Genomic DNA, 14497 nt, shown 5'->3' with positions numbered 1-14497 from the left:
AGCTCACTTCTTGCATGCAGCAAATTCTGTCCAACCCTTGCTCCTATCATCATCTCCATCTTGCTTTCAGCTCTATCATCATCTTCATCTCCTCTTAAGGTGAGTCCCTAGTTAGTAGCCATGGGGTTTTGCATGTCGGGATTCAATTGGGGTTTAGGGATTGTGAATGAATCTATGAATCAATGATGCTAAATCTGTTTGCTTTGCTCTAATCATTGCATGCTGATGTTCTTAATGGTATTTGTATGATGAAATTCCGTTTGGACTGTTATGCAAGTGTAGGGGATCAACTATAGGTTGTTTGGGACTGGTTTAGAACTCCTAAAACGCAGAAAATTGATTCTGCATCAGAGTAATCGGTTACTGGATCCTGGGTAATCGGTTACCTTGTGTAAAATGGCGTGGCTGGGCATTTTTGATGTCAGTAATCGGTTACTGGTCCCAGAGTAACCGATTACCCTGGGCGCAGGGTGAAAATTCAGCAATCTTGGGAAATTCATATCTCCCGTTTCGTGTATCCGTTTGACGCGTACCATACATCGTTAGAAAGCTAATTAAGTGTACTATCTAGGAAAATTAGCCTTAGTGTCTAAATAATATTTTTCGATATATCTGACGCACCTTCAGTTAAGTGCGACACTGATAACATGTGAAGTATGTGTATTTAGACCGAATTTTCTTCATTATTCTTGATAGTTGTGTTATGTCATTGCGTACTATGCTGGAAATATGAAAACTCCGTCGTTTTGGTTAAACGATTGAATTGTTTGCCTTGTTTGTGACCTTGACATTACGTCATATTTCTGTATGCTTGAATCGAAGTGGCCGGAAGGCTAGATTGGGACGCTGCTCTGACTATTTAGTCTATGAGCCCTCCCGGGCCGTGTAGTCCAATGGAATAACCCGTTCATGTGTATTGTTCGATATGGTGTGCATCTAAGCTACCGTTGCAGTGTGCTCGTGAGTTTCCGTACGGGGTTCTACTCACTTGGCGTTAACACACTTGCGTGCTCGGTATGGTGGGGTTATGCGGCCAAGTAGGCTAATGCATAATGAGGTAACTCACCTCTAGTGAAGTCACGTAGACTAATACTAGGCTTTCGCCCGATGGGCTCAGGCGTCAAGGTGGCGGTTTGTACTCGGCGTAACTCACTAGCGTGAAGAAGGTTAACGAGACAATGACGCCAATTAGGCTAAGGTCATCTCGCGGCCATTTAGGCTTGTGCGAGCCTGTTTAACCATCTTGCAGTGTGCTTGTACAAGTCCCTTGACAATAGGCAGGAGGTTACTCATCGAGGATGCATTTATTCCATAATCTAGCCGAGGTTGTTTACGCTTCTGGATTCCCCGTGTGTGGATGCGGGTTTGCATACTTGTTTGCTATACAGTGTGTATTTGTTTGAGGCAAGTCCAATGGTGGACGGGTCCCCTTGTTTACTCCGTATTTGTACCGGAAGTGAGAATAACCCTGAATCCGTGGTGGATTCGTTCATTTTTGTATGATCCCTATAGATCCGAGCGGACTAATAGGATAGACGGACTCACTGAGATTTAGTAATCTCATCCCATTCCAATTATTTCTTTTCAGGTGGCTCGAGGCAAGATCGCGGTAAGGGAAAGATGGATTAGACCTTTTGGCGATGCTTGGACGTTTCTTTTAGTTTCTTATCGTGCTTGCTAGTTCTTGTATTTTGGATATGTACTGTATGATGTACTTATATTTTGGCCATGATACATTCGGCTTATGTATTCGTGTACTTCTATTTCCGCTGCAAACATTATGTAATTGTTGTCTTATAAACCATATTTAATACTTTATGCATATTATTCTAGATATATATGTGTGGGGTGTTACATCCAAAGCCTCTGGTCAAGTTTTTAATCTCTTCGAATCTTTCATATATTTTAGAGTTATTTATAATACAAGGCTTAAGAGAATTATTGGAAAAAAAGATGTATCAATAATTTGATATGGGCTTAGGTCTTTAATCAAGACTAATGAAGCTACCAACCTAAATATTGGTTGGGAGATAATGAATAACTCAAAGTCATAAGCAATTTTGTTTATGAAAAGGGTTCTTTGACCTCATGGGATAATCAACTATCACACTTACTCTACTTTGTGAATTGGAATCTGGTATGAGTTTTCTCTACTTGGTCCCTTGGTACATGTACTACTACCAATTTCTGGTTGTAGTCGTTGTGTGGCCAACCACTCATTCAAGCTACATGCAGGGAGCTTATGAGGCCCCATAATGTCAAAGTTTCATCAATTGTTTCTGATTTCATCCAGGACGGGTTCCATGTATGAGTTCATTATTTTAAATGCATTTGAGTTTAACATCTGCCCCTCTAGAGCTCCATCCATTAAAGAAGTCATTTTGAGGCAACCTAACACTGGTTGGATAAATTGCAATTGCCTAGCCTTCAACTCTCCCTCTGCTAGTTTGGGGTGTGGGAGAATGTTTATAAATCACAAAGGTGGATTTTTATTGGCATTTGTTGATCAAATTAATATATGGTCTGGTAATGAGATATATATTGAAGTTGCAAATCGCAATGGTTGGCACAAGCTTTGCTGCTTAAGAAATGGGTGGGGCAATTGCATTGATTTGTCTAACAATACTAATCTTTTCATCGTTCACATTTACAGACAGTTGTGCAAATTTTTAATTTTTTTTTGTAAATATGGGTCTCATTGCTAATCCAATTGAGGATTGCTATCCTTACCGTGGATTTTTTACACCATATATATATATATACACCATATAAAATACCATATGGCATGTGTGTGTTTTTTTATTAAAAAAATTGAACAATTATTATTAAATATAGTAAAAGAAATCTAACCGTATAAAAATACGGTGCAGTTGTATCATCTAGTGTAGAATTATCATTTCTCAATCCAATTATATTTTTTTATTCCAATTATATTTTTTGATTCCATCCCATTTGTGATTGAAAAAGATTTTGTAAAAAATATGATAGGTATACTGTATACCTTTCTTTTGGTTCACTTCTTTCTTTTGATGGAGTTTTTAATTCCATCTACTACTGTTTGTAATGTTTCTTTTTACAATATATGAGTCTTATTAAAAAAATGAATATTAAAAGTTTTATTTTATAATTTTAAAGTATTGCATTTAAATTTTAAATTTTTTAGAATAGTTATAAAAATTAAATTTAATTATAGTTTTGATAAATTCAAAAAGAAAATTGTGTTTTTTAAAACATTTTTAAACTCAAATTTGATTACAAGCTTCTTTTTTTATAGTACTTATCTTATCTTATATTGTTATATATTATTCTCTATGTTTCTTTTTAAGTGTTATTTTAGCATAAATTTCTCCAACCAAGACAGTGGATTGTTAGAGTTATTTTTCCTATTATACTGTTATTTATTTTTCTCTTTCTAAATAAATTCAATCACACATTCTCTTTTTCTAATAACTAATTAAAAAATGTGAGGTGAAGTTATTAGAAAAATAAGGGTATAATTGACAAATTATAACATTAAATTATAAAACGACACTTAAATAGGAACAAAAAAAAATTCTTCTAAAACGACACTTAAAAAGAAACAAAGGGAGTATGTTTTATTGTAAATTAATAATCATCAAGCTCAGATTTTGAATACGACGAATGAATTCGACTAAAATTTATTAGCCAACAACTTACTCGCAAACTGCACTAAACAGTCACTATCATTTCAGAACAAACAATTCAAAATCAATCAACTTGACTGAAGTGAATTTTAAGACCGCAGAAGTAGCAAACTCGAATCGGAGATAGAATCCACAAACCGCCACTAGTCCGAACAACCTAAAATCATTCGACACAATCAAACAAAGAGTCAAGGGTCAGAAAAGTCAACACACATAACTAGAGAAGATGAGGTTGAGATGTAATAAAAATTGACGTAGAAAGAGTCTCAAAACCACGACAAATCGAAACTCCCAAACCTCAGTAAAACAAAGCTAAAACCACCATCGTAGAGGAAGGAAGAACGTCGAGTCACTGTCGAAATAAAAAACCACTCGAGTTATGGCAGAAAACCAACACAATACAACCATGGGAAAACTAAGGACGAGGTGGTGCGAAACATTGTTAATACCTAGAATATGGTTATTTCGAGTAGATGAAACTTATAAAAACAAAATAAAATTTCATGATTTTTAAAAAAAAATATTGTTAACTTTTTTGCTATATAAATTAAAAATTGAAATACTCTCTTAAAACATTCAATTGTTTAAAACTTAAATAATACTTCCTCTTATCTTATTTATAAAAGAAAATTTACTTTCTTATTTAATCTGACATTTATATTGTTTAAATACATTAATTACTTAATATATTTAAAAAATAATTTTTTTCTTATAAATAAGACCAGAGTAATATTATTAGTATATCTGTTAAAAAAAAAAAAAAAAAAAAAAAGTTAACATGACTTTTTTAATGTAAAAACAAAAAACTAAGAAATGATTAAAGCAACCAAAGTTGTTGCCATTTGGCACGACGCTTAGCCGTTTGCGCGTATAAACAACAATAATCACATTGCTTAATCAACTCATCGTGCTGTCAAGTTCCCCGATCACACCACCAACGGTTACTTTAACTTTTTCTTTTTCTTTTCTTTTCCTTTTCACATTTTCTTCTTTTCTTTATCTCTTCATTACAAAAAAGTTACATTGTTTTAACTTCATTAATTTCCCACTTCAATAGTTTGTTAGTAGCTGTAAACTAATAACTACCCAGAAAATATCGCTGAAAATGATATAACAAAACGTTACTGTTTTCTAACGACGTTGATATGTAACCGAAAACACCACAAACTGTCGGCGATTAATTGATTATTTTGGTATATCTCGAATATCTTTATTGTCTGCGTGCAATTGCAGAGACTAATCTGGAGTCCGGTAGAACCACAAGTTCCGTTAATTAATTCCTTTGAATTTGATCTTTAGCCTTTCATTTCTGAAATGTGTGTTTACTTTTTATCAGATCGCGGTTTGAGGCACTTGAATTTGCTATCAAGTAGAGTTTCTTCGTTTTGATTTGAAGTAAGTCAATGTTGTAATTAATTTTTAATTTTCAGCTCAGTGAATTATATATAGGTTTTAATTTTGATGAATTGTTGTGAATTTAAGTTTTGATTGAGGGAATGGAATGTGTGAATTGTGGTAGGTTTGTTTGTGAGGAGATTCTTGAGTGAAGGAGGTTTGTGATTAAGTAGGAAAATGGGGGTTATGTCGAGGCGGGTTGTGCCTGCCTGTGGCAACCTCTGTTGTGTTTGTCCGGCTCTTCGTGCTAGCTCGAGGCAACCGGTGAAGCGTTACAAGAAATTGTTGGCTGATATTTTCCCTCGCAATCAGGTGAGATTTTCAGATTATTTACAGCATTTTTGTTTTCGATATCAGCTTCCTTTGCTGGTTGTTGTTTCTTGTTTGAGTTGCCAGCTCACAACACCAAACAAGTTTACTACTATCTATGTGTATGATGGGTGCTGTTTTTGGCAGGAGGCTGAACCCAATGATAGGAAAATTGGAAAGCTATGTGACTATGCATCTAAAAATCCATTGAGAATTCCTAAGGTAAAATGCTTTTAATCTTGTAAGTCTTTAGATTTCTTCAGTGCCTCTGTTCTCGTTCGCATGTATCATTTAATCAAGATAAACTATGATTTGGTGGTAGAACTATTTATTGGATTGTTATCTAAGTCCAAAGTTACATTTGTTTGGGGATAAAATCATATTGGCTTCCACCTAAGTTTTTCTGGTGTTTTATCTTTGCAGATTACTGATAACTTGGAGCAAATGTGTTACAAGGATTTGCGTAATGAAGTCTTTGGTTCAGTGAAAGTTGTCTTGTGCATATACAGGAAACTCTTATCGTCATGTAAGGAGCAGATGTAAGTTTATTGACATATACATTGATATTCATCAATTCTTACATAACCACTTCTATCAAGTAGATTTAGTCTGCCATAAGAAAGTTGAACACTTTGAACTAAATTACACTTCGCATTTACAGGAAATATTTCAATCTGAAAACATCTTGTCATTGTTTCTGTAAACACTATATGTACCCTCTTGATTCTAATCCAATGAGAAAATTTCCTTTTTTAACTTCGGCATCCATCGAATGCTTGTATGTGTTGATTTCCCTAGATGTTATTATTTATTTATGATCATATCATATATAAGTTTCATTATACATTTTGAGGAGTGTGAAAAGATATAAAATATGATGTCAGTAGAAACCTTTATTTCTATAATGATATTGGCACTTTTATATTTTGATGCAATATAAACAGTACTATTAAGTTGCTGTTCTTCTATTTTCTATTGCTGGATTGCCAATTTTTTCTTCTTCTTTTGAATGTGTGATGATATTCAAGTAATGCTTCTTAATCTTGTAGGTCATGATATTCAAGTAATGCTTCTTAATCTTGTAGGTCACTTTTTGCGGGTAGTTTATTAGAGATTATTCGGACTCTTCTAGAACAAACTCGAATGGATGAAATCAGGATTTTAGGCTGCAACACTCTTTCTGATTTTATAGATTGTCAGGTATTTGGTTGATAAACCTTTCTAAATTGTTGAAGTTGATATCACAGTGTGGTTGCTTTCTATGGGTGTTGTGTAGTAAGATATATGCCACCCATTGACGAAAAATTCGTTTACTTAATTTTTAACTTTTTGAGCTCTGGGTGGAAGTTGATGGTGATAGTAAAAATAGATACGCCCTAGCTCAAAAACCGGGCTGGCTTGGTGATAATTACATTCTAACTGATCCGTGACCATTATGTATATTTTGTCCATATCTTTTTTTATTATTATGAATTGAATAACTTTTTGTGATCCTGATTATTTTTTAAAATTGAAAATAGACAGATGGTACATACATGTTCAACTTAGAGGGTTTTATTCCTAAGCTATGTCAATTGGCTCAAGAAATGGGGGAAGATGAACGCATTCTACGTCTCCGTTCAGCTGGACTACAAGCTCTATCCTATATGGTACTGCTTTGTTCTGTGTGTCACTTGTTACATTTTCTGGAAAATTATTGGTTATGCATTCGTGTAACTTGATGACACGAGGATTAAGGACTTCACTATTTTTTTTATTCATCAAATACACACCAGAATTTGCACGCCTTGACTATTCTTTTAATGAATATGAATTCAATGAAGAGAAGTAGAATGCAAATGAGAGGTTAAGGATAAACTTATGGTCCTCACTCCTCAGATACTCTAGTGATTACTGATCGTGTAATCAATAATAGTAGCAATAGTAATAATAATTTTAGCTGTAGAAGGATAGAAGTTTTAATTTTGCATATGATAGTAAGAGCGAGACATCTAAATAGTTTGAAATTTTTGAACTGATTAGTATTTACCTTATTCCTACCACAGTATCATTTTCTCAGTTGAGTTTTAGGTTGTTTATGCCATCTGTTATTGATACCTCTTTGCTCATGTGTTTTCCGTGGTTAGGTGCGTTTCATGGGTGAGCAATCACATCTTTCACTGGATTTGGATGAAGTGAGCACTGTTTTCATACAAAAACTATTCTATTATATTTATATTTAGTTTGTTATTTATATTCTTGTTTTTCCAAACTTTGAACCAAAACTTGTGCATCAATTTTTGAAGCAGGTTTCTACTTGTAGCAACAGACAATTTATCTTTCCAATTCTAATTATTTCCTTTTCTTTCTTGTTGGGACTTTTGGTTTGTGGGATCTAACACAGATCATGCTAGTGACTTTGGAGAATTACGTGGGTCTTCAATCTAACTCCAATACCCCCAAAGAACACAAACTGAATTCAATGTCCATGGACCAGTTTGTACGTGAATTTCCCATAGAGGACTGCTCCTCGACAGATACCTCCAAGAAGGATCATTTGTGGCTGAAACTCGTGGCGGGGAGTGGGATGGACTCTATGTTGTATGTCTTACTTCACTTTTTCCCCCTCCTTTATTATGAAGCCTGAGGTCATCATCATTTTAAACAGGTCATGTATCTTTATCACTTTTACAGGGATACTGCTAAAGATCCAGCATATTGGTCAAAGGCTTGCTTGTATAATATGGTCAAACTGGCAAAGGAAGCTACAACTCTGCGGCGTGTCCTTGAACCTCTTTTTCATTATTTTGATACTCAAAATCAATGGTCATCTGAAAAAGGAGAGGCTGCCCGTGTTTTAACGTATTTACAATCTCTTTTAGAAGATTCAGGTACCCTGCAACATTTAGAGGCATAATTTTCTGAAAAAGGTTATTCTTCAATTTCAGTATACTGATTGTCTTTTTTGCAAACCAGGACATAACTCCTATCTTCTGTTGTCTATTTTGGTCAAGCACTTGGATCATAAGAATGTTTCCAAGCATCCTATCCTTCAGATTAATATTACTAAAACCACAACACAACTTGCACAAAACATGAAGCAACATGCTTCAGTTGCAATAATTGGTGCAATATCTGACCTTGTTAAACACTTAAGGAAGTGCCTACAAAATTTAGCTGCATCTTCCAGTATTGGGAATGACGAGTATAAGTTGAATACTGAACTTCAATCTGCCTTAGAAACATGTATATTACAACTTTCAAACAAGGTATGCATGCTATATTATTTGTTTTTCAAACTTTATATACTGCTTCGACTGTAACATTTTGAGAATAACAGGTTGGAGATGTAGGGCCTGTCCTTGATTTGATGGCTGTGGTATTAGAGAATATCTCAACTACGACCATTGTAGCAAGAACAACTATCTATGCCATTTATCAAATTGTAAAGTTAGTTACATCCATCCCTAATGTGTCATATCACAAAAAGGCAAGTATTTTTACTTTGACATGAAATGGTCCTTTCCATATGCTCAGCTCTAGTAAGATAATATTAACTCTTGTGTTGCATTTTTGTCCATTCCAGGCTTTTCCTGATGCCTTGTTTCATCAATTGCTCCTGGTGATGGCTCATCCTGACCAAGAAACGCGAATTGGGGCGCACTCTGTCTTTTCTACAGTGCTTTCTCCCCAGTTAGACCATAAAACAGTGACGGCTCAGAATATACCAAGTGAGAGCTTCTCCATTCAGCATAAAAGCTTTTTAGGGGCAGATCAGATGAATAGGAAACATATGGAAGGAAGGGCAGTAGTTGATATCAGCAGTAGGATTCCATACCGTGTTTACAGCTTTTCTGATGCTCTAAATCATGGGAATGATGTATAGTTTTTCTTTTACTTCACACTTTTTAGTCTATATCATATTAATTTAACTTATCTTTTCATATAACATTTATTGATTTCAGTTGTATTACTAATATTATTAAGTGGCTCAGTCCGTTTAGTTTTTTTACAGACAATGGGGACTTTTCTTTTTGCTGTAATATTAGCTCAAATATTGAATGAACACTCTTTCAGGAGCTAAGTTCCTTTCGGTTAAGCAGCCACCAAGTGAGTCTCTTGCTTTCTTCAATCTGGGTTCAGGCAACATCTATGGACAATGGCCCGGAAAATTTTGAGGCTATGGCTCACACTTTTAGCATTGCTTTATTGTTCACTCGTTCAAAGGTGAGATTGGTATAACACAAACACACAGGTTTTCACTCCATGTCAATTTACATTTATAAATGTACTATCATTTCTTACTCATATGCATGTTAGTATAAAGCAGCATAGTTCCTATTCTTATGAGTGAAATTTCGACATTTTATGGTTGTAATTCAGACAATTTAAGTCAACATCGTTGAACTTAAATTTAATCAGGCAACTAGATTATTCTTGTATCAGAACCACTATAACTGAGTATTTCAATTTGGTATGAAATTGTCACTCGTATTTAGTGGGGTGGATAGTATTCTAACTGCTTTAACCTTTCAAGAATGAATAATGTTAGTTAGTGCACAGGATGCATAGTGTAAACCACCTGCAGTTCTGTTACTTTAGCTTATGAGATTCAAATATTATGGTTTTCTCTCAATTCTCCTAACAGTTTTCTTTAAAAAAATTACCTTATTTTCATATTTTTTTATATCTCCTGGTAACCTGTCCAAGTTCATGATTGTTTAAATTGCTTTAAACAGACATCCAGTTACATGGCTTTAGTAAGATGTTTCCAACTGGCATTCTCCCTCATGATCATCGCATTGGATCAAGAAGGTAAGTTGAACATATAAATGATCTTTTATCTAATCATGTTGATGTGTTTCCTTTCTTGTCCACTTGTTTTCTACATCTACTTGAATTGGAAAAGTTATCAATCACCTATTTTAAGGTGTAATTTCTTGAGTAAGCCCCAAACCACTTCCTGCATCTAATCTTCTGCATCCTAGGAGCCTCATAAGCACCTCTTGACATTTTTGAGCAATTGCAAATTTTTATACATGCTGCATTTTATAATTTATTTCAATTTTATCCTACTATTTTCCGAGCAATAATGTAAAGCTTTTTCTTGCTTAACAAATTATTGTAGAATGTGTGGTTCTAAGTTCTCACAAAATACAACCAACTTTCTACTACTCCAAATGGCATAGTTTAAAGCCTTTTGGGAAATTTGTTGACTGTGTTTTACTTTAGAAAACAAGTACAAATCTACATTATTGATTTACAAATTCCGTGGTTTGTTATTGTAAAACGGTGTATATAAGTCTATCTATGCATGCTATAATTTTTTTTCATTATGTTGCAAAGTTGTTGGATTAACATTTTTCTGATGCTAAGTTTCTGACATGTTCATTCTCTGCATGCTTGTTAAAGGAGGTTTACAGCCATCTCGCAGGAGGTCTCTTTTCACCTTGGCATCATACATGCTTATATTCTCTGCCAGGACAGGCAATTTCCCTAAGCTAATTCCAATAGTTAAAGCATCCTTGATACACTCAACTGTTAGTTTCTTCCCCTAACCTCTTTCAATCCCCATTTCATGTCCTTGCTATTCAGCTTCCTTTTCAAGATTGATTTGCATTACCTACTGTCTGTTTTCCTTTTTTTTTTTTTTTAAATTTAATTAGGTAAATTAATCAATGTTAAAAATACACAGGTAGATCCTTTTCTTGAGTTGGTCGATGATGTCAGGCTGCAGGCTGTTCATATAGAATCCGAGAAGATAATCTATGGATCTCAAGAAGATGATGTTGCTGCTATTGAGTCACTTTCGGCAGTAGAGTTGGATGATAAGCAGTTGAAAGAAACTGTAATCTCGTACTTCCTGACTAAATATTCAAAACTACCGGAGGTAATATATGAGTTCATTTTCCATTTTTCTTATATTCAAGATTAGGATATAGCCGGGGTTAGTTCGGAGTACCTGAAAGTAAGAGACTACTGTATGTCAACTTTTCATTTATTTTTGCATATCAAACAGTAAAAATCACATTGAAGTTGGTTTGGCAGATGCAATCTATGCTTATGCTCAAATGATGGTTGAGTTGCATCTTTGAAAGTGCAAATGTCAATATTATGACCCTACTCTTGGTTAATGTATAAAACAACATCTAGCTTTAAGCTTCTTACTATAAATTACGAGGGTGCCATGCCACTGCCTTGGCAAAGGACTAGCCATCAGTAATTTAACTGTGGAATATATTATTTTATCTCAAATTGAAAACTTATTCACCAGTTTTACTTGGGCTGACAAATAATACAGTGATATGCTGTTCATTAATAATTGAATTTATTTAGTAAGCTAAACAGCTATTTGGGTTTCTTTTCGTTTAAGTTTCTACCTCAGAATTTGTACCATGTATCTGTACTGCACATGCACACGATTATCCTGGAAACTATGGATTGAACCATTCATTTTCTTGTGGAGAACAATATTTGCAAGTATTATATTAGGTGTCAGCAGAATGTGGAATGTTCTATAAAATGGAGGCAGAGTTGTTTGCGGAGCAATGTGAGTAGTATTTGTAAATAACCTGGTCTTTTTCCATATTATGAATTATCCAGGATGAGTTGTCAAGCATAAAGAATCAACTTGCAGAGGGGTTTTCTCCGGATGATGCATACCCATCGGGACCTCCATTATTTATTGAGACACCAACTACATCTCCACTTGCTCAGATTGACTTTCCAGATTTTGATGAGGTTAAATTCTTCATAATTGTATCTGCATTTATGCGACCTTGAAATTTTTGTTTCACTATATCTGTGATGAATTGTTTCTAGATGGCTTCGGTAGCTTTGATGGATGAAGAGATTGGTCGTGAACCAAGTGAAAGTCAGTTAGACTGCAAATCCTCGCTATCTCTCAATAACCTGGCCATTTTAAGTGTTAATCAACTCTTAGAATCGGTAAAATTTGTCATCCTTTTCATTTTATTATTCTTAGTTGTTGATGGTTGATTGTGATTGCATTTTAAAATCAAACTTTTCATATTTTGCTCGAGTGATGTCGGTTTCTTCTTCAGTTAAAGGCCCCATAAGGATTGTTGTATTGACAGGTTTTGGAAACCGCACGGCAAGTCGCTAGTTTCCCCATTTCTGCAAACCCTGTACCATATGACCAAATGAAGAACCAGTGTCAGGCCCTTGTATCAGGGAAACAACAGAAAATGTCAGTTCTTCACAGTTTTAAGCACCAACAGGAGACTAGAGCATTAGTTCTTTCTAGCGCAAATGAAACAGAAGTCACCTCTCTACCAATTAAGGTTAGTAAATTTTTTATCATGGAAGTTCGATTTTTCTGCAAAAGACTAAGAAAATATTGTATCTCGAGAGCTCTTGGCAATATACCTTGGACATAGAGTTCGGTTATTTGTGCACCGCCTCACTTTATCACATTTTTTTGCCTGTCATTGTGTAGACACTGCAGTACTCAGAAGTTGATCTGAAGTTAGTGAGTCAGGAGCAGTTACAGGCGCTGTATCCAGCACACCCGTGTTCGTACGACTATAGACAACAACATTCTTTGATACTACCACCTGCGAGCCCTTACGATAAATTCTTGAAAGCTGCTGGATGCTAATGATACTAGATTTCCACAATTGATGTGTATTGTTTGGTTGTCATCCCCATGCAGTAGGTCTTTTTTTCTCTCTTGTTCTTTGCATTGTGGTAAAATGGTTGTTTCTTTAGCAGCTTTGTTCCCTTCATGCCCAAACCCCAACACTGAGTTAAATGTGAGGTGCAGATTCTGTTTTTGGGGTGTTTGGAATTTGGATGTACAATTTAGTTAGGCTGTTATTCTATAAATGTTTATTGCATAATTTGTTTATACTATTGAAGAGAGTGAAAGTTAAACTCTACACAAATTTAAAAAAAACTTATGACTATATTTGAAATAAGAGAGTGAAAGTACAACTTAATTCCTAATCATTTTACTCGTTCCATTGCTCTCGGAGTATGTGCCCGACCTCTTAAATTTTGAGAAATGGAGAACTTCATTATTAAATTTTTGATGCATAATGCATCAATGTTCTTGAAAAGTGTGACATGTATTTGTATAAGTTAATTTTTATATCATAAAAACTTTAGTAATGGAGCTCTCTATTTCTTTTGAAAAATTGAGAGAATCTTAACTCTTAAATTTCCATTAGCATAGGCCACGAAGTTATACATTATATTATAAATAAATTACCATTTCTGCAACTTAAATAGAATTTAAAGAGAGAAATCGCAAAATCAATTATAGAGTACTATAATAATTAGATAAAAACCAAATAGCAGAGGCTATAAATTTTTTACATAAATTAAAAAAAAAATCATGAAAAGTAGTCTCATTTATTTTTTACTAAATAAAATAATGAATAAAAAGTCTTCTTAATAGTACTAACAATTTTCACCAATGATAAATACACAACTAAACAATACCTCTACTAAAATGGATATACAGGAGAGGTTTGTTCCGTGGATTGAAAATTTATTCTCAAAAAAAAAAATGTGGTATGGAAAATCTTTCATTTTTTATTAGTTATGCTCAGATACTTGAATGATTTGTGCATGTATAGATGCAATGTAAAATATGTGCCATAGTATATTAGATGAAGAAAAATCAAATAACTAAAGGTGGATGAAGACTTAAAAAAAATTATAAAAAAAAAAAACTATTAAAAAATATTTTGAGATTTACAATTTAATTTAAATATAAGTATGGTTATAGATAGAACATTGTGACGGAAGTTGATCTTTGTCAATCTTATTTAATGGAATAAGACTTGATTTTTGTTGTTATTTGTTTAGATTTTTTTATTCTCAAGAATTTAATATATAAATAGCTCTATTACTTTCTATTCCCATACTATAGGTCGAGAACCTTACATTCACGTGGAATAAGAAACAAATACCTATAACTTCTCATTCATAAATATTTTAACTCTTTTATTTTTTATTTTTAAATTTTAATTTAAATATATTTTATAAATATTTTTAGAAAATTAAATTTGTAGTACCCTTCCAATATATATTTAGAATCATATTAGTAAAATATTATCAAACGGGTATTGAATACATACAAAAGTAAGTAAATGACATTTCATTTTTACATACATTACAAA

At 33.8% G+C, this 14497-nt stretch overlaps 1 protein-coding gene across 6 annotated transcripts; it reads left to right on the top strand.

Annotated features, from left to right (window-relative positions):
* The first annotated feature begins 4539 nt into the window (after positions 1–4539).
* Positions 4540–13223, top strand: LOC131602054 (protein SEMI-ROLLED LEAF 2-like). Of its 6 annotated transcripts, none has more exons than XM_058874041.1 (21): positions 4540–4605; positions 5002–5060; positions 5185–5372; positions 5517–5591; positions 5793–5908; positions 6455–6569; positions 6890–7018; positions 7496–7543; positions 7753–7949; positions 8043–8239; positions 8325–8617; positions 8689–8838; positions 8935–9228; positions 9426–9575; positions 10088–10163; positions 10761–10888; positions 11044–11238; positions 11952–12089; positions 12171–12296; positions 12446–12652; positions 12808–13223. In XM_058874041.1, the coding sequence occupies exons 3-21, from the start codon at positions 5238–5240 to the stop codon at positions 12967–12969; spliced, it is 2931 nt and encodes a 976-aa protein (XP_058730024.1). In that variant the 5' UTR covers positions 4540–4605; positions 5002–5060; positions 5185–5237; the 3' UTR covers positions 12970–13223. The 6 variants fall into 6 exon arrangements, with proteins under 6 accessions (XP_058730024.1, XP_058730025.1, XP_058730023.1 ...); XM_058874042.1 differs by lacking the exon at positions 4540–4605 and adding an exon at positions 4613–4916 and having other exon boundaries at positions 12817–13223; XM_058874040.1 differs by lacking the exon at positions 4540–4605 and adding an exon at positions 4615–4858.
* Positions 13224–14497: the final 1274 nt, after the last annotated feature.

The sequence above is a fragment of the Vicia villosa genome, linkage group LG5 (genome assembly GCF_029867415.1).
Source record: "Vicia villosa cultivar HV-30 ecotype Madison, WI linkage group LG5, Vvil1.0, whole genome shotgun sequence".
In the NCBI taxonomy this organism is placed as follows: Eukaryota; Viridiplantae; Streptophyta; class Magnoliopsida; order Fabales; family Fabaceae; genus Vicia; species Vicia villosa.
The sequence above is the reverse complement of the archived record's forward strand: the minus strand, read 5'-3'. Positions and strand labels throughout refer to the sequence as shown.

Coding starts and splice junctions, on each gene's coding strand:
- LOC131602054 (XM_058874041.1), top strand. CDS start 5,238: ATGGGGGTTATGTCGAGGCGGGTTGTGCCTGCCTGTGGCAACCTCTGT. Junction 8,618..8,688: donor TATTACAACTTTCAAACAAG/GTATGCATGCTA, acceptor TGAGAATAACAG/GTTGGAGATGTAGGGCCTGT. Junction 9,576..10,087: donor TATTGTTCACTCGTTCAAAG/GTGAGATTGGTA, acceptor TGCTTTAAACAG/ACATCCAGTTACATGGCTTT.